General features: G+C 43.6%; 1 protein-coding gene across 1 annotated transcript; it reads right to left on the reverse strand.

The window, feature by feature from the left end:
* Positions 1-431: 431 nt before the first annotated feature.
* Positions 432-22,382, reverse strand: LOC116986570 (gametogenetin-binding protein 1-like). The gene is made up of 6 exons (XM_033042168.1): positions 22,030-22,382; positions 15,789-15,904; positions 10,777-10,871; positions 4,789-4,915; positions 2,050-2,189; positions 432-1,196 (listed from the first exon to the last, which is right to left on the reverse strand). The coding sequence occupies exons 1-6, from the start codon at positions 22,380-22,382 to the stop codon at positions 1,146-1,148; spliced, it is 882 nt and encodes a 293-aa protein (XP_032898059.1). The 3' UTR covers positions 432-1,145.
* Between the last annotated feature and the right edge of the window lie 2,714 nt (positions 22,383-25,096).

Genomic DNA, 25,096 nt, shown 5'->3' on the forward strand with positions numbered 1-25,096 from the left:
TTGTTCCCGGGTCCCCCTTTTACTCTCGGCGGCCCTCGCCGAGTTGATCTCGATGGCTCCCATCGCTCTCGACAGCACAGGACCCCCACTGTTCTCCACGGTCCTCCATGCTCCTGGCAGCGCGGGTCCACGCTTGATCCTGACAGCAGGGGACCTCCTAGGCCACCCATGCTCTTTGCAGTGCGGGTCTCTCCTCGCTTTCAGCAGCACGCTAAGTTCTCAGCAGCCCCCCCCCTCGCTCGGCGGTTGCAGAGAAATATGTCAGTGTGTAGTGCATATAAAAAGGGAAAATTACAAAGAATTTCCAGAATTCAAGCCAAGAAGTTCTTGGTGATAAATTGTAGTCAGGTTCAAGTTTTAAAACAACTGTAAACATTTGCTTCAATCTATTACAGAATTTTATCTCTATGTACTTTTAAATGTGGACTTCATAAAAACACAGTAGGATTCATCTACTTGGCACAGCCATTTATTTTTGGATTCCATAAGCATCAAAACGTGCTAAATGCTAAATTGCAATTACTTTACTAGTCCACAGAAGGTTATATTCAAACCATGAATGTGCATACAAGTCCTGAATCCAGTACCCAGCAAAAATACGATCAACCTTTTGCACAGTCTATTTTGCCAGGAGTGGCAAGTGCAAAGGAGATATATGCTTCACCACAATCCATCTTCCTTCCATAAAACCAATGCATTCTTCAAATGAAGATCCTGTTCGTCTTGTGAACGTGAGGGCCACCAAGTCACATCAGTGACTGACTTTGAACATTTTGGAAGAGATGATTTCGAGGCAGAATTGTAACCCTGAGAAAGTGGATCCACGAGAATACTTGGAATGGTAATACATTTGACTGGATTGAAAAACATTCGGAGACACAAACCCTGATTTCCATTATAATGTGGAGAGAATGGGCTGGTTTGGTTTGGCCATCCATTTTACACTCTGCCTGATTTTAGTTTTCATTGGTTGAGGTGGAAAGGATATAAAATGGACATTTGACCCAAATTGGGCCACTGAGGCTGAAATCTGGATTATAATCTGTTTAAATTAACGTGATATTTCTTCGGTACGCTCTGTCTTCTTTTACTATTGGAATTATTTTTATCTTTTTAATTTAATTTTCTCAATTAGAATTTCCATCCTAATGCCAAGATTTGCTTCCGTGTATAGTTTTCTCCTCAAGAAGCAGAACCTAAAGAAGAGGGAAAGAACATTATTGAGTACATAGCATCGTTTTTTGTTAGAGATACAGCGTGGAAACAGGCTCTTACGCCCACCAGGTCCGCGCCGACCAGCAATCACCCGTTCACACTAGTTCTATCCTACACAATAGGGACAATTTACAGAAGTCTATTCACTTGCAAACCTTGATAGATCTTTGAGACTTAAGGGAATTAAGGCATAAGGGCAGCACAGTGGCTCAGCGGTAGAGTCGCTGCCTTACAATGCCAGAGATCCTTGGATCCTGACTGCAGGTACTGTCTGAACGGAGAAAGTACCTTCTCCCTTTGACCGCGTGGGTTTTCTCCGGGTGCTCAGGATTCCTCCCACACTCAAAAGAAGTATAGATTTGTAGGTTAATTGGCTTTGATAAAAATTGTAAATAGTCCCTAGTGGGAGGATAATGTTAGTGCACAAAGTGATTGTTGGTCCAGCAGTTATTCCAGCACTTTGTGACTTTTTAAGTGATAGGTGGATACAGGAGAGGGGGATTTCGATTGGCAGATGGTTGGACACAGGCCAGAGATGGGAAGAAGACAAAAGGTTGTGAGATAAGGAGAAACGATGTGTGAAATGTGAAGCCAGAGCAAGGAATGGGGGTGGAAGGGGATGGGGGAAGAGGAAAGGGTCATTGTTGGTTATTAACCTACAACGAGAGAATTCAATGTTCACACCATTGGGTTGCAAGCTAACCATGAGGAACATGAGGTGCTGTTCCTCCAGTTTGTGTGTGGCCTCACTCTGGCAATGGGTGAGGCCCAGGACAGAAAGGTCAGTATGGGAATGGAAGGGGAAGTTAAAAAGGTTAGGACCAATTCCTATACCTGCTCGTGAATGATTCCAGCATCTTTCAGTGTTGAATCCGACCGGTGCAGTAGACTGGTCTCGTCATTCAAACCTTTCTTCCACAACCGGACATCATGGTGAACATCAAGCATTTTCTTGATTTCCATTTCAACGAAACCTTTTCAGAAATTAACATTTCATCTGTATTAGATGACACGTTGAAACGAATTGTACAATTCACTTTGTATCTTTTGATTTGCTTTCTGGCTTTTGAATGATGTTATGGCATAATTTAAAAAAAATAATGCAAGCAAGTGCAATAAAATATAAGTTCATTTTAATAAGTTACAGGAGCAGAATTAAGCCACTTGGTCCATTAAGTCATGGCTGATCTATCTTTCCCTCTCAACCCCCATTCTCCTGCCTTCTCCTAACACCCGCACTAATACAGCACTAGTACTAATATATCTAAAATGTAGTTGGTAAATTTAGAAAACAAACCAGCACAATGTTGCAGCCGCAGAGTTGCTGCATCACAACTCCAGAGACCCAGGTTCAATCTGAACAGAGTTTGCACGTTCTCCCCTGTGACAGCATGGGTTTTCTCCAAGTTCTCCAGTTCCTCCCACACTCCAAAGACATGCAGCTTAATCGGCTTTGGTTGTAAATTGTCCCTAGTGTGTAGGATAGTGTTAGTGTACAGGGATCACTGGTCGGCGTGGGCTCAGTGGGCCAAAGTGTCTGTTTCCACACTGCATCTCTAAACTAAACTCAACTCAACTAAACCAGTAATCAATGGTTCATGTTTTGAGGAAAAGTGGTTGCTCGTTTGATCTTTGATGCTTAAGGGAATCAAGGGATAGGGGCAGCAATGTACAGCTAGATTATTCTGTTCATCTAGTTGCATTAAAGATCTATTAGTTTCCTAATTTCATGTGTTTAGGTTTAGATTTATTATTGTCAAGTGCATATATCATCTCAATTTACATTTGTTGCCAGATATTCAATTATAATAGGGTTTAGGTTCAGGTTTATTGTTGTCATGTGTACAAGGTTCTGTGAAAAGCTTTGTTTTGGATGCTCTCCAATTAGATCAAATAATACTAAACATAATGCCAAACTCGAGTACCACAGGTAGAGCAAAGGGAAAGATGCAGAGTCCTGCAATCCTGTATCAGTATTATCCTGAAGATAGACACAAAATGTTGGAGTAACTCAGCGAGTCAAGTAGTATCTCTGGTGAAAAGGAATAGGTGACATTCTGGGTCGAAACCCTTCTTCAGAAATGTCACCTATTCCTTTTCTCCATACATGTTGCCTGACCCGCTGAGTTACTCCAACATTTTGTGTCTATCCTCGGCATAAACCAACATCTGCAGTTCCTTCCTACACATCTTGTAAATGTTATCTTAGAAACATAGAAACATAGAAAATAGGTGCAGGAGTAGGCCATTCGGCCCTTCGAGCCTGCACTGCCATTCAATATGATCATGGCTGATCATCCAACTCAGTATCCCGTACCTGCCACATCTAACTCCCTCTTAAATATAGCCAATGAACTGGCCTCAACTACCTTCTGTGGCAGAGAATTCCAGAGATTCACCACTCTCTGTGTGAAAAATGTTTTTCTCATCTCGGTCCTAAAAGACTTCCCCCTTATCCTTAAACTGTGACCCCTTGTTCTGGACTTCCCCAACATCGGGAATAATCTTCCTGCATCTAGCCTGTCCAACCCCTTAAGAATTTTGTAAGTTTCAATAAGATCCCCCCTCAATCTTCTAAATTCTAGCGAGTACAAGCTGAGTCTATCCAGTCTTTCTTCATATGAAAGTCCTGCCATCCCAGGAATCAGTCTGGTGAACCTTCTCTGTACTCCCTCTATGGCCAGAATGCATGTTATCTGTATCTGCATCTGTCCACTGTGGCTGGCTTGATTGCAATCATGTATAGTCTTTCCACTGACTGGACAGCACTCAAAAAAGACCATATATCCTAGGTACTCCTATGTTGAGGATCAAATCTGCCAGGACTTTAAGGCCGCCTTCAATGTGCATGGCGCATTGGGTTTGGCTGTGATATTGGACAATTAAACCAGTAAGGGTGACAAGAAACCAAATAATCTTTGGGTTAATGCCCAGATCGTTATAAAAGCTGAAATGCTGAAATACAGTAATGTCCTTTGGTTGAGGAAGTTCACCACGCTTATCTAATCTGCCCTCAGGTGAAAAATGTGGCTGAGCTGGTTTCACCAATTTCCCGTGATCAAATGAGTTCAAAAGTTTATGTCATAGGAGCAGAATTAAGACATTAGGTTCGTTAAATCTACTCCGCTACTCAATCATGGCTGATCGATCTTTCCCTCTCAACCCCATTCTCCTGCCTTCTCCCTGTAACCTTTGACACCCTTACTAATCAAGAACCAGTCAATATCCATCTATCTATCTTCTTTATCTATCTATCTATCTATCTATCTATCTATCTATCTATCTATCTATCTATCTATCTATCTATCTATCTATCTATCTATCTATCTATCTATCTATCTATCTATCTATCTATCTATCTATCTCTGATCTTGTGCTTTCTCTTGCTGTTGGCTCTTAATCATTAAATTAATTTTAATTCTTCTTCAACAATAGCTTGAGATTAAGGCTGACTTTGAGTTCTCCACCACAATTAAGCTTCCACTGTGCAATGCTGCATGCAGTTGGGATTTCTGAACTTTAAAAAAATGTTAATAACCAATCTGTTTTCCAAATGAATGACGCTAATCTTACCTACGGAATCAGTTGTTCTAAAGTGACTGAAAACCATGGGATTTTTCTCATTATATCTGTATACTATCAGTCGAATGCGTTGACCATCATCCTTCAGCACCCCTTGAGCGTTCTCCGTGCTGTATAGCTGGAATGATAATTATATAGGAACAGTTAAAAAGCAAACCCTAATTATTCCTCTTCCTTTGCCAAGGGCACCTACCAATGAGATACAGAACAGGCATATAAACGCCAAATTGAGACCTCATGTGCCAGGTATACGCCGTACAGAAAATAACTGCTTGAATGCATTTATTGAATGTATATCATGTTCCCAAGATGTCCCAAAGCGCTGAGAGTCATAGTCATATCATACAGAAACAGGCCTTTGAGCCCAACCCATCCATGCCAACAGCAGTGCAGCAGGTAGAGCTGCTGCCTCACAGAGTCAGAGACCCGGGTTTGATCCTAATCTTGGATGCTGTCGGTGTGGAGTTTGCACGTTCTCCCTGTGACTGTTGGTTTCCTCTGGGTGCTCCGGTTTCCTCCCACGTTGCATCGACGAGCGGGTTTGTAGTTTAATTGGCTTCTAATGTGTCGGGAGTAGATGAGAAAGTGGGATAACATAGAGCTAGTGTGAACGGGTCAGCATAGACTAAGTGGGCCGATAGGCCAGTTGAACTGATACCCATCTAAGTTCATCGCATTTACAGTACCTATGTTTGGCCCATTTCTCTGCAAACCTTTCCTATACATGTACCTATCCAAATGTCCTTTAACTGTAATTATTGCACCTGCCTCAGCCATTTTCTCCGGCAGTTTATTCAATATACCCACCACCCTCTGTGAAGAAGTTGCCCTTGAGATCAAATCTTAAACCTATGCCTGCATAATCAACAACAAGTCACACCTTGGCCTCTCCCTCTTCTCCCCCCCTCCCTTCAGGCAAAAGGTATCGAAGTGTGAAAAGCACACCTCCAGATTCAGGGACAGTTTCTTCCCAGCTGTTATCAGGCAACTGAGCCATCCTACCAACAATGTGAGAGCAGTCCTTAACTACCATCTACTTCATTGGTGACATTACTGGCTTTTTCTTGCACTAAATGTTATTCACGATTTTCCCTTTATCATATATGTACACCGTGGATGGCTTGATTGCAATCATGTATTGTCTTTCCGCTGACTGGTTAGCACGCATCAAAAGCTTTTCACTGTATCTGTGTAAATGTAACAAAAAACTAATGACTTGGTAATGTCTGGTTTTTCATTTCCCTTCTCTGCAAAAAGGACTGTTTGCATCCACATTACCTGTTCCCTCTCTTGATGTTATACACCTCAGTGTCCCTGTACTCCCAGGAAGACCTAGCCTGCCCAACCTCTCCCTGTAACTCAGACCACATCTGTCTCTACCCTGTCAATTTTCCTCTCTACATTGGGACTGGTGTGATAGGTGTAGGTGAAAGTGCCATGAAATGTCTTCAAAACACATTGGTGTCAGACAGATCTGTGCACATTTTAACTTTCCCCCTGATGTAACCCGACTCATTTATTTTATTACCTTAATTAACCTACAAAACCTGCACATCTTTGGAATGCGGGAGATAACCGGAGCTCCCGGAGAAAACCTATGCGATCACAAGGAAAACGTGAAAACTCCGCACAGACAGCACCCGGTCAGGATCGAACCCAGGCCTCTGGCGCTGTAAAGCAGCAATTCTATCACTGCACCACTGTGCCACCCTATAATAACTCACCAAAATATATTATCTTACATGTTACTACTTTTCTCAAACTTCAATTACTGCTCGACGTGATAATTATTTTATCTCTTATATTGCATTTGCCATTATTTAAGGCTTCCTTATTCACCGTGTTTTTTTTGATTGAAAGCTACAGCATGGAAACAGACCCTTCGGCCCACAAAGCCCATGCCGACGATCGATTACCCATCCACACTACTTCTATACTATCCCACTTTCCCGTCCACTCTCTCCACACTGGGGGCAATTTACAGAGACCAATGAACCTACAAACACCGATGCCTCTGGGATGTGGGAGGAAACAGGAGCACCCAGAGGAAAACAACATGGTCACAGTGAGAACATGCAAACTCCACACAGACAGCACACGAGGACAGGATTTTTAATTAGTCTTTAATGCTTTGGAAGAATCCACACCATTTTAGTTAAGTTTAGTTTATTGCCAAGGTGCAGTGAAAAGTTTTTTGTTGCGTGCATTAATATTTCTGCTTATTAATCTTGACACATCTCCCATTTAGTTCTAATATTCTAATATTAGTTTTTATTTCACTGAATTTTACTGACTCTGGTTATGTGAAGATTTGGGGAATGTATTCGTCGAAAAGAGCAGATTAAAAGAAGAAGTTAGATAAAAATGCTGGAGAAACTCAGCGGGTGAGGCAGCATCTAAGGAATGAAGGAATAGGTAACGTTTTGGGTCGAGACCCTTCTTCAGACTGATGTGGGGGGGGGGGGGGGGAGGAAGAAAGGAAGAGGCGGAGACAGTGGGCTGTGGGAGAGCTGGGAAGGGGAGGGAAAAGAGGGAGAAAACAAGGACTACCTGAAATTGGAGGTCAATGTTCATACTGCTGGGGTGTAAACTGCCCAAGCGAAATATGAGGTGCTGCTCCTCCAATTTGCAATGGGACTCACTCTGGCCATGGAGAAGGCCCAGGACAGAAAGGTTGAATTCGGAATGGGAGGGGGAGTTGAAGTGCTGAGCCACTGGGAGATCAGGTTGGTTAATTCGAACTGAGTGGAGGTGTTGGGCGAAGCGATCGCCAAGCCTACGCTTGGTCTCACCGATGTAGAGCAGTTGACACCTAGAGCAGCGGATGCAATAGATGAGGTTGGAGGAGGTGCAGGTGAACCTCTGCCTCACCTGGAAAGACTGCTTGGGTCCTTGGATGGAGTCGAGGGGGGAGGTAAAGCGACAAGTGTAGCATTTCCTGTGGTTGCAAGGGAAAGGGTGGGAAGGGACGAATTGACCAGGGAGTTACAGAGCGAGCAGTCTCTGCAGAAAGCCAAAAGGGGAGGAGATGGAAAGATGTGGCCAGTGGTGGGATCCCGTTGGAGGTGGCGAAAATGTCAGAGGATAATCTGTTGTATGTGACAGCTGGTAGGGTGGAAGGTGAGGACAAGGGGGACTCTGTCCTTGTTACAAGTGGGGGGATGGGGAGTAAGAGTGGAGCTACGGGATATAGAAGTGATCCTGGTGAGAGCCTCATCTATTGTCAAAGACAATCAGATGCGGCGTAGTCGGAGGAATTGGGAGTAGGGGATGGAGTCCTTACAGGAAGCAGGGTGGGAAGAAGAGTAGTCTAGATAGCCATGGGAGTCAGTGGGTTTGTAGTAGATGTCGGTCAGTAGCCTGTTACCTGCAATGGAGATAGTGAGGTCTAGAAACAATAGGGAGATGTCGGAAATGTTCCAGGTGAATTTGAGTGCCGGATGGAAGTTGGTGGTGAAATGGATGAAGTCAGTGAGTTCTACATGGGTGCAGGAGGTAGCACCAATGCAGTTGTCAATGTAGTGGAGGTAGAATTCGGGAATAGGGCCACAGTACGCCTTGAACAAGTTGTTCGACGCACCCTACGAGGAGGCAGGCATAGCTGGGGCCCATGCGTGTGCCCATAGCTACGCCTTGGAAAGAAATGGGAGGAGTTAAATGAAAAGTTGTTGAGGGTAAGGACCAGCTCCGCTAGGTAGAGGAGAGTATCGGTAGACGGGGATTGATTGGTTCTGCGATCGAGGAGGAAACGGAGGGCTTTAAGACCCTCCTGCTGGGTTTGGAGGTGTAGAGTGACTGGAGATCCATGTTGAAGATGAGGGAATGGGGGAAGTCATGGAGGAGACGAAGAGCGTGTGAGGTGTCTTGGACATAGGTAGGGTGGGATTTGACCAGGGGGGGATAGGATGGAGTCGAGGTATGTGTAAATAAGTTTGGTGGGACACGAACAGGCAGAAACAATGGGTCTGCCAGGACATTCAGGTTTGTGGATTTTGGGGAGAAGGTAAAATCGGGCCGTGCAGGGCTGGGGAACGAAGAGATTGGAGGCTTGGATTTAAACTAGAAAAACAATATTAACTCTAAGTTATTTTTTTGTGTGTTATTGTAAATCCTAGAAGTCAGTTTAAGAAACAACATTTAATAATACGCACTGACCAACATTCCTTCTATTCAAATGTTCATATGTCCATTCATTCTTGCACTAAACGTTAATCACATTATTCCCTTTATCCTGTATCTGTATAATGTGGATGGCTATATTGTAATCATGTGTTGGCTTTCCACTGACTGGTCAGCACACAAAAGCTTTTCACTGTACTCGATACACGATAAACTAATCTCAAACTCAAAAAGAAAAGAAGTGGAAAGGTGAGAAACTGTTTCAGGACAACAAATTAAAAACTTGCACAATTACTGCATTACCCTTCAGCCTTCTGATCGCAAGTCAAAACAACATTTTCTCCTATTTCTTCCTAATAACTTATCACTTGCCGCATCTTTCTCTCTTCCCTATTAAAATTCTGACCCGAAACATCGTCTATCCTTTTCATTCCACAGATATTGCCTGGCCCACTGAGTTAAAGTCATACAGCATGGAATAACTTGGACAAACTCGTCCATGCTGACCAAGCTAAGCTCGTTCCATTTGCCTGTGTTGGCCCATATCCCTCTAAATGTTTCCTATCCATCTACCTGCTCAAGTGCATTTAAATGCTGTTATAGTGCCTGCCTCAACTACCTCCTCTGGCAGCTCTTTCCATATATGATAAAGTTGCCTCTCAGGTTCCCATTAAATCTTTCCTCTCTCACCTTAAACCAATTCCCTCTAGTTCTTGATTTCCCCAAGCTAGTCCCATTTAGGCTCATATCCCTCTAACCCTTCCTCTCCACATACCTGTCCTATTGTCTTTTAAGTGCCATTATACAATACCTGCATCAACAACCTCCTTTGGCACCTCGATCCATATACCCACAGCCCGCTGAGTGAAAGAATTGTCACTCAGGTTCCTATAAAATCTTTCACCTTAAACCGATGTTCTCTTGACCTTGAATCCCCTCCCCTGGGTAAAAAACTATGCATTCACCTCATTATTTTATACATCTATATATGATCGCACAATGGCACAGCGGTAGAACTGTTGCCTTACAGCGCCAGTGACCTGGGTTCAATCCTGACTACGGGTGATGTCTGTGTACGTTCTCCCTGTGACCCCGTAGTATTTCTTCTGATGCTCCCACATCCTAAAGACGTCCGGGTTTGTAGATTAAATGGCTTCTCCAAATTATCCCCAGTGTGTAGGATATAACCTGTGTATGGGTGATTGTTGGTCGGCATGGTCACAGTGGGCTGAAGGGCCTGTTTCCACTGTATCTCTAAACTAAAATAAATTAAACGCTCCTCAACCTCCTACACTCTAAGGGATAACGTTTGTGTTTGAATAAACAGCTGAAAGACACAATATGCTGGAGTAACTCAGAGGGTCAGGCAGCATTTCTGGGCAAAAGGAATAGGTGAGGTTTCGGGTTGAAACACTTCCTCACAGCGGCTGAAGAAGGGTCTCAACCCGAAACGTCACCTATTCCTTTTCTCCAGAGATGCTGCCTGACCCGCTGAGCATTTTGTGTCTATCTTCGGTGTAAACCAGCATCTGCAGTTCCCTCCTACACAGATATTCCAGCCATTTGCGTTTGCTTGAGATTCCAGCACCTGCGGTCTCTCCTCACATTTTGCTTTGACTGTAACTGTCTACTGTATTATTTTACATGAGTATTGTTTATGGTGTGTTGCCAAGACCTTACTCTCGGAACTTAGCCAGCAAATGTGCCAAGTGAAACCATCAAAAGCGTGAAAGTTATCATTGAGAAAGATTTTAATAACAAAAGAGACAATGGGAATTGTTTTCTGCAGAGATCAGATGACAAGAGCCTAATAATAACAAGCACAAGAGAGAAAAAGGCATAAAGAGAAAGCCAACCTACTTTGGGAACAGGAGACTTTTTCATTTTGCTGTACATATTTAACAGCTTGCCCCATGGCGAGAAGGACATTCTAATATTGTTTTCCTTCGGCTGATCTATTAATCCAAAAACAAAGGTTTATTTGCATTTTCAAATGTTTCTTATGAAGTGGTTGGTTAAACACTGATCATGGAAACTTCAACCTGCAGGAGAATAAGCTGAACTTGGCTAGTCAGGCAAGGTGAATTGTCCATTAAATTCCCTCAGCGCCTCTCATGCACATAATGACACATACACACATGGAGGTTTCCACATCCACACTCACACAGACACGCATGCACAGACACAGAGACACACACAGACACAGAGACACAGAGACATGCATACACACAGACAGAGACACACACACACATGCACATGCACAGACACACACAGATACGTACACACACACACACACACACACTCACACACACACACACACACACACACACACACACACACACACATGCACATGCACAGACACACACAGATACGTACACACACATACACACACAGATACAGAGACACACATGCACAGACATAGAGACACAGACACAGAGACACGGACACACAGACACACACAGGCACAGAGACACACACAGACACCCACAGACACAGAGACATGCACAGAGACATACACACACAGACACAAAGGCACACACAGCCACATACACAGACACACAGACTCAGATACACACACAGACACCGAGACACACACACACACAGACACATACATACACACAGACACATACACACAGACACACACACGCGCACAGACACACACAGACACCGAGACATACGCACACACAGATAAAGGGACACACAGCTGTACACACAGGTACACAGGCATACCGTTACAGACACACAGACAGACACACAGGCATACAGATACACAGACACAGAGACACACAGACAGACACAGATATACACAGACACATATACACAGACTCAGAGACACACAGATGCGCAGACACACGGGCATATAGATACATATACACAGAAAAACATATTGACACAAAATAACCCACCGACACACGCAGATACCTACAGATACACGCAGACACATATAGACAATACAGACACAGACACACATACACAGACATATACAGACGCAGACAGACACACAAACACACAGAGACACATACACACATACACACACACATACACACAGAAATAGACAGGAAGAGATACATACAGACATAGATACTCACAGAGATGTACACATACAGCCACACACAGGCACAGATACACACACACAGACAGACACATGCACACACAAGCAAACAGACATATACGGACATAAACACACACACATCAATATTCATATGTACCACTTCCAGACTGTTGATGCACTTCCATTTTCATTGCAAATTACCAAAATCTGCAGCATCTTATTTTTATACATATATACCTGTTTCTCATGCAAAATAACATCTGTTACCATAAATGTCTGTCAAATATATTGCATCTTACATGTGCCCCTACTGTAAATCATTGTCCTTTAAAGATATTATAATTTTAAATCATCGAAGCAGAAAGTTTTCAAACAACTATATTGTTTCTCAACTCCCGAATGCACCAACTTCACCACATTCAGGAGGAAGCAACACAATTTAAACTACAGTCTCTGCCACAGTCTCAGTCCAGTTTAGTTTAAACTGCCACCTCCAGTTTCGATTCCATTTGGAATATTTTGGAGGACCAAGAACCAAGAACCGCAAGAACCAAGAGATACAGCATGGATACAGGCCCTTCGGCCCACCATGCTGACCATCGGTCACCTGTTCACACTAGTTCTATGTTAGCCCACTTTCTCATCCCACACACAGAGGTCAATTAACCTGCAAACCCGCTCGTCTTTGGCATGTGGGAGGAAATGGGAGCACCCGGAGGAAACCCACGCGGTCATGGGGAGAACGTGCAAACTCCACACTGACAGCACCCAAGGTCGCGCGGTCACAGGGAGAGCCCTAGATCAGGTTCGAACTAGGGTCTCTGGTGCTGTGAAGCAGCAGCTCTCTCACTGAAATGTCATCAACCTAAGATGTTAGCACACCGTGACATCTGAAATCTCCTTTTTTTAAGAAACCTGGCTCCCCATGCCTGTTGCTGACCAAACCCTCACCCATATCTCCTCCACCTCCCACACTTCCGCTCCCTGCACATCCTCCGACAGAACAAGGATATGTGGAGGAGGCCACATGCAAATTGGAGGAACAGCACCTCATATTTCGCTTGAGCACCTTACTACCCAGCAGTATGAACGTTGATATCTCCAACTTCAATTAACTCCTGCGTTTCTTTCCCACCCCCCTCTCTCCGTCACCCCTCCCCCACCCTAGTCATCCGACAAGTTTCACTCTTCACATTCCTGTACCCCTGTCGTTAACTCATCTCCCCCAGCCAACAATGGGCCATTATGGATTCCATCCTTCCTGAGGCCATCTGTTGCTGGCCCTGATTTGTTCTGACCTTCTCTATCTTTCAATCTGGAGAAGGGTTCCGATCCGAAACATCACCTATTCCTTTTCTCCAGAGATGCTGCCCGACCCGCTATGTTACTCCAACGTTTTGTGTCTAGCTTCGGAGTAAACCAGCATCTGCAGTTCCTTCTTTCACATTTTGTATATATTACCCTGTATCTGTGAATGGTTTGATTATAATCATGTATCATCTTTCCATTGGCTGGATAGCACGCCACAAAAGCTTCTCACTGTACCTCGGTACACATGACAATAAATTAAACTAAGGGTGCAGAATATAGTTGTCGGTATAGAACAGGGATAGAGCTTTCTCAACACCTCCTCACCTGTACCCAACCTCGTTTACAAGGTCTTGCCCCATCCCTTTCACATTGGCTACTTCCCCTCAATCGTTTCAGTCCAGATGAAGGGTCTAGACCCGAAATGCTATCTGTCCACTTCCCTCCACAGATGCTGCCTGACCTGCCGAGTTAATCCAGCTGATCTCCTTTTTCATAAGTCAAAGAAGCAGCGTTAGGCCATTTGGCCCGTCAAGTCTACTCTACTATTCAATCGAGCCTGTTCTATCTTTCCCTCTCAACCCCATTCTCCTGCCTTCTCCCCATAAACCCTTGACACTCGTACTAATCAAGAATCTATCAATTTCGCCCTCAAAATATCCATTGGCCACCACAGCCTTCTGAGACAATGAATTCCACAGATTCACCACCCTCTGACTAAAAAAATTCCTCCTCATCCCCTTTCTAAAGGTACATCCTTTTATTCTGAGGCTATGGCCTCTGGTCCTAGACTTTCCCATGAGTGGAAACATCCACTCCTCATCCACTCTATCCAAGCCTTTCACTATTCACTTTATTACTGCAATATCCAACATCTGCAACCTCTTGTACCTCAAACCAGAAATAATAAGTAGCAACAAGGAACTGCAGATGCTGGTTTACAACAAAATAAAAAGATGTAAAGTGCTGGGATTACTCAGTGTGTCAAGCAGCATCTCTGGAGAAGATGGGTAGATGATGTTTCAGGTTGGGATCTTTCTTCAGACTGATTGATTTTCAAAACTGAAACGTCGCCTATCCATGCTCTCCTGAGATGCCGCCTGACCCGCTGAGCTACTCCAGCACTTTGTGTGTTTTCTTTTACCTAGAAATATTAATTATGTTACTCTTTCTGACTGAATAGTTCCATCATTTTATTTTCGTCTTTGGCAAAAAAATTGTGGTCAAATATGGTAAAACAAATAAAATATGGTAAAACAAATAAACTTCAAGGTCACTATTTAACGATTTGTAAATTAATTATATGGAACCAATTATGGATGTATTTCAAAATATTTTAATGGCCTTTTTATGAACTATTTTGGACAATAGACAATAGGTGCGGGAGTAGGCCATTCAGCCCTTCGAGCCACTACTACCATTCAATGTGATCATGGCTGATCATCACATTCAGTACCCCGTTCTTGCCTTCTCACCATATCCCCTGACTCCGCTATCTTTAATAGCTCTATCTAGCTCTCTTGAAAGCATCCAGAGAATTGGCCTCCACTGCCTTCTGAGGCAGAGAATTCCACAGATTCACAACTCTCTGGGGAAAACGTTTTTCCTCATCTCCGTTCTAAATGGCCTACCCCTTATTCTTAAACTCTGGCTCCTGGTTCTGGACTCCCTCAACATCTGGAAATGTTTCCTGCCTCTAGCGTATCCAATCCCTTAATAATCTTATATGTTTCAATAAGATCCCCTCTCATACTTCTAAATTCCAGAGTATGAAAGCCCAGCCGCTCCATTCTATCAACATATGACAGTCCCGCCATTCCGTGAACCTACGCTGCACTCCCTCAATAGCAAGAATGTCCTTCTTCAAATTTGGAGGCCAAAACTGCACACAATACTCTAGGTGTGGTACCACTAGGGCCCTGTACAACTGCAGAAGGACCTCTTTGCTCCTATAAGCAACTCCCTTTGTTATGAAGGCCAACATGCCATTAGCTTTCTTCACTGCCTGCTGTACCTGCATGCTTACTTTCAGTGACTGATGAACAAGGACTCCCAGATCCCATTGTACTTCCCCTTTTCCCAACTTGACACCATTCAGATAATAATCTGCCTTCCTGTTTTTGCCAGCAAAGTGGATAACCTTACATTTAAACTGCATCTGCCATGCATCTGCCCACTTACCCAACCTGCATCCTCGTAACATCCTCCTCACAGTTCACACTGCCACCCAGCTTTGTGGCATCTGCGTTTGCTCATGTTACTTTGAATTCCTTCATCTAAATTATTGGTGTATATTGTAAATAGCTGCGGTCCCAGCACCGAGCCTTGCGGTACCCCACTAGTCACTGCTTGCCATTCTGAAAGGGACCCGTTAATCCCTACTCTTTGTTTCCTGTCTGCCAACCAATTTTCTATCCATGTCAGTACCCTATCCCCAATACCATGTGCAATACCATATTAACAATATGAACCATCACACAGAGTGAAGAATGAACTGTAGATGTTTGCATACCTTTTAGAAGAGATTCACTCTCATCCTTGGCACTATAATCTAGAAAAGATTCGTTTGAATTGAAAGATGTAGTTTGTTCTTCAATTGGCAAGACTGGGCTGTTGTGGATGTTCGACCTGATCAATAGAAAAGAGGTTGTTTCAAGACTGGATTACACCGTAAACACATGCAGAAAACCTAAGCCAGGTGGATCATGTAATGCCTCCGCAAGGAATTTTAGCTCCTTTGATTAAAATGTATGGAAGTGATCATTTATATTGGAAAAAAGCACACAAAGTACTGGAGTAACTCAGCAGGTCAGGCAGCATCTTTGGAGAACATGGGACAGGTGACTTTTCGGGTCAGGACCCTTCTTCAGACTCATTCTGGAGGACGTGTAGGAAGAAACTGCAGATGCTGGTTTACACCGAAGATAGACACAAAATGCTGAGGTAACTCAGTGGGTCAGGCAGCATCTCTGGAGAAAAGGAATAGGTGATGTTTCGGGTTGAAACTCTTCTTCAGACTGAGAGTCAGTGGTGAGGGTTGAAACTCTTCTTCAGACTGAGAGTCAGGGGTGAGGGTTGAAACTCTTCTTCAGACTGAGAGTCAGGGGTGAGGGTAACTAGAGGTATGTAAAGGTTCAGAACAAATCAGAGCCAACACCGGTGACCAAGGAAAGCTGGAGCTCACAATGGTCCATTGTCAGCTGTGGAAGAGGTGATAATAAAGGGGCATATGGATGCGAACAGTGGAACTGGTAGTACGACCAGGGTGGGGGAGGGGCGGAGAGAGAGGGAACGCAGGGGCTACTTGAAATTAGAGAAATTAACATTCTTACCGCTGGGCTTAACCAGCCCAACCGGAAGAAACCCGCACGGTCACAGGGAGAACGTGCGAACTCCACACAAGCAGCTGATGAGGTCAGGGTCAAAGCTGTGTCTCTGGTGCTGTGAGGCAGCAGCTCTACTACCTGCGACACTGTGCCACCCTCAGTCGGCTACAACTAATCTTTATCTAAAAATGTCTAGTTTTCTTACCCTGACTATCTTTAAAATTATTCCCACAGTTGACTCCACAGGGTATTTGTGCCAGCCACATGATGAATCACAGTAGGCAACCAGGATGCAAAAGCCTTAAAGGGCCTTTTAATGCACCATTAAAACAAGGTGATTTCTCTGCAAAAAATAGTGCGCCATTCATAGCATTAGCCACTGTGGCTTGAAATTTTTATTTAATCATCTGACCACGTCAGTGTTCAAATGACCCTGATGCATTCATCAGAAACCAACAAAGATCTATGCAACATTTGTGAAACAGTAGCAATAAAGAACTATCCACTTCACTAGCATTTCCCTGTTAACTCCATTCCCTTTATTTGGAAGGAGTATCACCCATCCCTGATGTTGTGAATTGAATGCCTCACTTAATATTCAAAATCCATGACCACATGCAGTGGCTGAGTATAGCCCAATTGCCATCTATAAATTCACTGACAACACCAATGTCGTTTGGTGGAGATGAGTTATCAAGAGCTATCACCAACTGGAGAACTGTCCTGACCCCCGTCTAGCTTTACTGGACTTTATCTTGCACGAAACATTATACTCTTTAACCTGCATCTATACACTGTGTCATGTATAGTCTTTCTGCCGACTGGATAACTCGCAACAAACTCAGCAGGTCAAGCAGCATCTCTGGAGAACATGGATAGGTGACGCTTTGAGTCAGGACCCTTGCACTTTGGAGAAGTTCTATCCTGTGTGTATTAACCAGCATCTGCAGTTCTTTGCTTCGACATTTATAATTACCATAGCGACATTAGGAACAAAATGAAAATTCTTTACTCACAGATGACCATCACACAAACTAACCTCCATTCTACTGACTCCACTGCACTTCGCTCTGCCTTGGCAAGGCCTCTAGCATAATCAAGGATGAGTCTCACCCTGGTCACTGTCTCTTCTCCCCTCTCCCATCAGGCAAGAGGTACAAAAGTGTGAAAACACACACCTCCAGATTCAGGGACAGTTTCTTCCCAGATGTTATCAGGCAACTGAACCGTCTTCTCACCAACTAGAGAGCAGTCCTGACCTGCCATCTACCTCATTGGAGACCCTCGAATTATCTTTAATCGGACTCTACTGGACTTTATCTACATAATTAAGTCTCATCTTGACCACTTCCTGTCTGCGCTGTATATTGATTTTAGAAAAACGCTACCATACATCGCTATGATTTTTGGCCATCTTACTCACAGTCCTCCTCTGCTGAGCAGGCCCTGAGGATTTTTCCCATCGATGAAAAATAAAAAAGTTATGAGTTATGAGATCCTCTCGCCTGTCAATCACCACGATGAAGGTAACGCCCCTTCTGGGGGCCGGGGGGGGGGCAGGACTATAAAACCCCCGATGCCTGGACGTGACTCAGTCACTCTGCAAGATCGTGAGGGAGAGGCCATGACTCTCATTCTAAGCTGTGAATCAACTGAACTGTGAGTCTGCAATGTACTTGCAATAAATGATTTGTTAGCCCTTAATGACGATGCCATGAGTTGTTTGGCCTGCTGCCCTGTCTGTGCTTGAAACTGCAATGCTTTATTAGGTCCGACTGTGTTTGGAAGGAATAAATGCTTTATTAGGCCCGCCTGTGTTTGGTTCAAAAGTCCTGCTCATTTCATGACTTAGTGGACAGGTCACGCTGATTGCGTAATTTCCAGTGAGTGCAGAAGTCGCGCTGATTGCGTAATTTCCGGTAAATGCTGAGGTCACACTGATTGCGGAAGTTCCGCTGACTGCGGAAGCCCCAAAGTGGAGAGGCCGCGCTCAGCCATGTGAGTATTCAAGAACGTTTACTGCCATATATATGGTGTGTGAGTCAGTGAGTGTGTGTGTGTATGTGTTTGTGAGTGTATTTGTGTGTGTGTGAGTGTGTGTGTTTGTGTAAGTGTGTGTGTGTGTGTGTGTGTGTATGTGTGTGTGTGTGTGTGTGTGTGTGTGTGTGTGTGTGTGTGTGTGTGTGTGTGTGTGTTTGTGAGTGTGTGTGTGTGTTTGTGTGTGTGAGTGTGTGTGAGTGTGTGTGAGAGTGTATGTGTGAGTGATGGTGTGTGAGTGGGAGTGTGTGTGTGTGTGTGTGTGTGTGTGTGTGTGTGTGTGTGTGTGTGTGTGTGTGTGTGTGTGTGTGTGTGTGTGTGTGTGTGTGTGTGTGTGAGTGTGTGAGTGAGTGAGTGGTCTCAGTGACTGAGCTGCCAGCCCAAGAATCCATTCGGCCCACAATGTCCATACTAGCCCTCTGAAAGCCAGTCCCTTCGGCCCACAACACCATGCTAGCACTCCAAAAAGCCCCCACCCCACACTGGCCAGCAATATTTGAATTGGTGGAGAGGTGGAATATTGCGTTGGGAGACCAGTGTGAAGCTGGGACCCAATGGGTCCCACTTAGTCTAGTCGCACTAAATGTTATCCCCTTTATCCTGTATCTGTATAATGTGGATGGCTTGATTGTAATCATGTATAGACTTTTAGCCAACTGGATAGCACGCACCAAAAGAGCTTTTCACTGTACCTCGGTACATGTGACAGTAATCATCTAAACTATACTAAACTATGAATGCTAATGGAATATCGCATAAAGGACATCATTTCTATCTCCAGTTGACTGGTAAAACATATAAAAATACAATGTAATATTATATCATCTCATTACCTTGAAAGACCTTCAAGTTATTTAACAGCAGAGCACAGTGACTTATTGTATAAGGGATGGTTACGCTGGTAACGTATTGTAGAGTTAATCTGAAACAAAAGCTCAAATTCCCAGTGTACTGTTTATATCCATAATGTACTGCTTCAAACTTTAGACTTTACTTCAGACTACAGCATGGAAACAGGCCCTTTGGCCCACTGAGTCCACGCCAACCAGCGATCACCCTGTACATCACCACCATCCTACACACGGACATTTTACAATTTTTTACTGAAGCCAATTAACCTACAAACCTGTACATCTTTGGAGAGTGGGAGGAAACCGTAGCACCGGAGCAAAGCCATGTGGTCACAGGGAGAATGTACAACCTCCGTACAGACAACACCCGGAGTCAGGATCGAACCCGGGTGGGTCTCTGGCGCTATAAGGCAGCAACTCTACCGCTGCGCCATCGTGCAGCCACAAACATGAAGGTGCTGCCAATTGACCCAAAACCTTAACAGAAATTATTGTTATGAACAGATATTTCTGGCATTACTGCTGAAACAGATACCTCAGGCACATTGTTTTCGAAAATACTTGAACAAAGAAGTCCGAAGAAGGGTCCCGACCTGAAAAGTCACTGGTTCAGAGTTTTCCAGAGATGCCACGTGACCCGCTGAGTTACTCCAGAACTTTGTGTGTCTTCTTTACCTGTGTCCTGTTTTTTTTTTTTAAAGAGAACCAAGACCCTGGACAGTTTTTACGATCAGGAGTATTCGTGAAGGGAGGAGGAGGATTCGGGTAGGATCATTAGAACATGATAAGGTGGAAAGATGGGGTAGAAAGAAAGGGCAAAGGAGAGAGAGGCAAAGGATCAGGATGGCGTGGCATGCGATGGTGAGAATAGGAGAGAGCACACCAACGCCTCTACATCCTCAGATGGTCAACAAAATATGGCATGTCTCCAATTTCTACAGATGCACCACTGAAAACTCAATAACGGACACCATCTCCCACTCCATGGTCCGTTATTGCGAGGGTTTACTACACCACCAGATTCAGGAACAGCTCACTGTTACAAGAGTCTTGAATGGACATTTCATGTGCGAGAGATGAACCACTACTTCCAATCTACCTCGTTGTAGCACTTGCACTTTTTTATCTGCACTTTCACTGCAGCCGTGACATTATATTCTGAATTATGCCTATTTTCTATGCTGCACTTGCTGAGTGCCAGAGACCCGACCCGGGTTACATCCTGACCTCAGCTGCTGGCTGTATGTTGCCTGCACATTCTCCCTGCATCCGTGTGGCTTTGGGTGCTGTCTGTGCGGTGTTTGCACATTCTCCCAGTAACCATCTGGGTTTCCTCCTCTGGTTTCTTCCCACATCCCAAAGATGTGCGGATTTGTAGGTTTATTGGCCTCTGTAAAATTGTCCCTTGTGTGTGGGGAGTGGCTGAGAGTGGGATAATGTAGAACTAGTGCGAAGAGGTGATCAATGGTCAGTGTGGACTTGGTGGGCCGAAGGGCCCGATTCCATGCTGTATCTCTAAATTACATTAAACAAGGAATCTCCCAATGTGAGGTGAATGAAATGCACGGATTGGGCTTTGGATATAGAATGTAGAGCAGTACAACACAGTATCAGGCCCTTCAGCCCACAATGCCAGCACCCAATATGATGCCAAACTAAACTAATCTCCTCAGCCTGCGGGCGCTCCATATCCCTCCATATCCAAGTGCCTATCTAAAAGTCTCTTGAACACCACTATTGATTCTGCCTCCACCACCACCACCCCTGGCAGCACTTTCCAGGACCCCACCACTCTCCGTGTCAAAAACCTGCACAGTACAAGTTCGGCAAACTTTGCTCCTCACACCTTAAAGCTATACACAACCAACAACCCCATCCCTCCTCACCAAACCCCACTATCACCACCAACATCAGCACCACCCTTGACAAAGGCAGCTGCGGGCGACAGGACAGGTAACAATCGCAGAGTTGCACTACTTTAACCTTGCCCCTCGCCCACCACTTGCCTTCCCTGTATATATATATATATGTATATATATATATATATATATATATATATATGTGTGTGTGTGTATACACACATATCTATTATAGACATATATATGTCTATAATAGATATTACACACGTATATATACTAAACTTTTGTGTTGTGTATTATTTGCTTTACAATGTATACAACTATACAAATCTGTTATATATACATTATTTAACAGACAAACGAAGAAACAATAATATTGCAAAATCAAAATAATTCCCCCAAGTTTATATAGTCCGTAGATAGAAACAAAAAGCTGGAGTAATTCAGCGGGACAGGCAGCATTTCTGGAGAGAATGAATGGGTGACGTTTCGGGTCGAGACCCTTCTTCAGTCAGGAGCCTATTTGGAGGTTGGAGTGATTAATAAATAGCCTGATGACTGTAGGGAAGTAGCTGCTCCTGAACCTGGACATGTTTCAAGCGTGAAAGAAAAGTCTTCTGAACTGTTGGGCCCAATTAAAATGATCTTGAACCTCGCCTCGTTTCATTGTTGTAACTTACGTAGTTTTCCTCTTTGGACTGCTTGCCTGCTGTTTGGAGCTTCTGTCTGTTAGTTCTTTGCTAAGATGTGTCTGGATTTGTAATTCTTTCGAGGGATTTGCAGTGGGCTTTATCCCGGATGCCTCTAACCCCTTTTGACTCATTCCCTCTGAAGAAGGAGCGAGGTTTTCCAGCTTAGCTGGTGTGTTGGGGGGCAAACCGGGTCCAACATTTGAGCCTTCAGGGAACATTTGAAGATCCTTCAGGTCTTTTAACTGGGTAAGTTCTCTCTGGTGTAATGACCTGGGCGAAGAATCTGACACTGATCTCGACATAGCCATTTCTTGCCAGTTTTCCAAGGTCACGTCTTGCATCTCAGAGTACCCGGCACCTTCTTTTCACAGCAGATATCCCCGTTTATTGAGGTTTGCGACAGGGGCAGGAGGAGAAAAATCCTGGTTTTTAAAAAAAAATTGTTATTCAATTACAGTACCGGTTTGAATTGACATAGTATTCCGTGACGGTTGACGTGAGAAGTTGATAAAAGTCCGAGAAACAGTTAGAATGCAAGTTCTTTTTCTGGAATTCAACTGCAGCAGAAAAGAACGTCGCTCGCCACTGACAGCTTTGAACGTAAATGGAAGAACAATTAATTCAACGCGTTAGTCGTGCTACCTTGTTGCTGAATTGTCATTTCCAAAATGATGTTTCCTGTGAAGACTTGTCGTCCCGTTTCGATAAGACAACAAAAATAAGGTACAATGCAAGACCACATAAGTCCAGCTAAAGCATAGGTGAGACACCCTTCTTTTTAAGATAGGAAAGAATAAAACTTGTAAAATTCGATAATTTTGTGTTGCCTATTTAGTCCCGTGGTAAAGTATACGCAACACGTATTTTGACCAGTAAAGGTTAAAGGGAGAACACTTATATTTGACCAGTACACCTTAGTAAAACTAAACCAAGAACTAAAATGTCCTGTTTAATACAATTTAATCTAATTTAACCATAACTTAATCTTTCAAGTCTTTTAACAGGGCTTATCCTTCTTGAGTCTTTTAAAAGGTCACTCCACAAAGAAGGAGTGAATGTGGAGAGGATGTTTCCACTAGTGGGAGAGTCGAGGACCAGAGGGCACACCCTCAGAATAAAAGGAAGTACCTTTAGAATGGAGATGAAAAGGAATTTCTTTAGCCAGAGGGTAGTGAATCTGTAGAATTCATTGCTGTAGGCGGAGGTGGTGGCCAGCTCATTGGGTATTTTTAAAAGCGGAGATTGATAGGTGTTTGATTAGTTAGGGTATCAAAGGTTACAGGGAGAAAACAGGAAAAAAGGAAAAATACATCAGCCATGATCAAATGGTGGAACAGACTCAATGGTCTGACTGGTCTAATTCTGATCCTATGTCTTATAATCAGTCCAAAAATATGACTGCTGTGGGAGTATTGCACAGTATTGATGCCCCCCCCCCCCCCCCCCCCCCCCCCGCCCCTCCCCCTTGGATAAATTGAGGCCCTCTTGGTTATTCTCCTATTTAAGGGTGGCAAAGTGGCAGAGTTGCTGCCTTATGACACCAGAGACCCAATTTCAATCCTGATTACGGGTGCTGTTCCCATGCTGTATCTCTAAACTAAACTAAACCAAACAAATATCAAAGCGCTCACGGAGCTATATCTGGGAAAGATGGAGAGTTTACTCCAGTGTTCTGATCAATATTTATTTCCTCGTAAGATCTCATCAGGTCATTCTCATGTTGGTTTTCAAGCTTGCTGTTGAATTTCTCACAATGCTTCTAAATATATTACATTATTAGGAGAGTACTAAAAGATCATGTAATAAATGAACATATTATTTTTTACAAATTTGATAAAATGTTGCATTGTGCTTCACATTTAATGTTATTAAATTGACATCTGCAAGCAAAAGATATATGAGGCAAATTGACCAAATGTTTAGTCAAAGAATCTCGGAAGAGGAGAGAGAAGTTGATAGTTTAGAGATACAGCATGGAAGCAGGCATTTCGACCCACCAAGATCATGCCAACCATCTATCCATCTGTACACTAACTAGGTCTATGTTATGCTGCTATGTTCTAGACACTACAGGGTATTTACAGAAGCCAATTAACCTCCAAACCTACACGTCTTTGGAATGTGGGAGGAAACCGGATCACACAGAGAAAACCCATGTGGTCACATGGAGAATGTACAATCTCTGTACAGCCAGCACTCATGATCGAACCTGGGTCTCTGGCACTGTGAGGCAGCAGCTCTACTGAGTATAAATTGGTGATTTCAACTCCCAGAGCATAGGCAGATGGAACTGCATCCAACTCATCCAGTGTACCTGTCCATGAGGCACTCTGGGAATGTTGGGAGCAATTGAATGGTAATGTTGGGAGCAATTAAAACAGGGAATATGAACAGACCCAGATTTGGAGAACCACGGATATCTCAGAAGAATGTGGGCACGGCAGAAATTGGGCAAATTGGGAGGGGAGAAGCTATAGTAATATTTGAAGACAAGCATTGGAAATTTATGTTTAAATTTGCCAAGTTTGGAACAAATTTTCAATACCAAAGCACTGGAGTCAAATGTGATTGAGATTTGATGCTAGTCAGGCACAAACATCAGAGTTTGAGCTTCCAGCGTATGTGAGGAATTAAGTTTATGGATAGAATTAATTCAAATGTGCTGGATTTTAATAGAAACACTCTGTTATATTTGATGCGTGAAAAGGGTTCAACGGTTTTGGTGATATTGATATGTAGATACTTCTCTTTCACTCTCTATAAACAACAAAGCAGAAAAAGAGTTATATTTCAAAACAAGCAATGGGAATTAATATTTAATTTGCCAATCGTGGACCAAACTTTAGATAACTAAGCCTTGAATTAAATAAGAATGCGATTTTGTACGAATCAGGTTGTTGACAGCAATGTTTGTGTATCCAGTCCAAGTCAGAGATTTAGGTTTATGGACAGATTCAAATGCGCTAGTTTTTTTAATTAGAAACATATGCTACTCAGCTCTGCTATATCTGATGCATGAAAATTATTCAAAATCTTTGGTGATAATTGATGTGTA

Source organism: Amblyraja radiata, chromosome 24 (assembly GCF_010909765.2).
Source record: "Amblyraja radiata isolate CabotCenter1 chromosome 24, sAmbRad1.1.pri, whole genome shotgun sequence".
NCBI classification, from domain to species: domain Eukaryota; kingdom Metazoa; phylum Chordata; class Chondrichthyes; order Rajiformes; family Rajidae; genus Amblyraja; species Amblyraja radiata.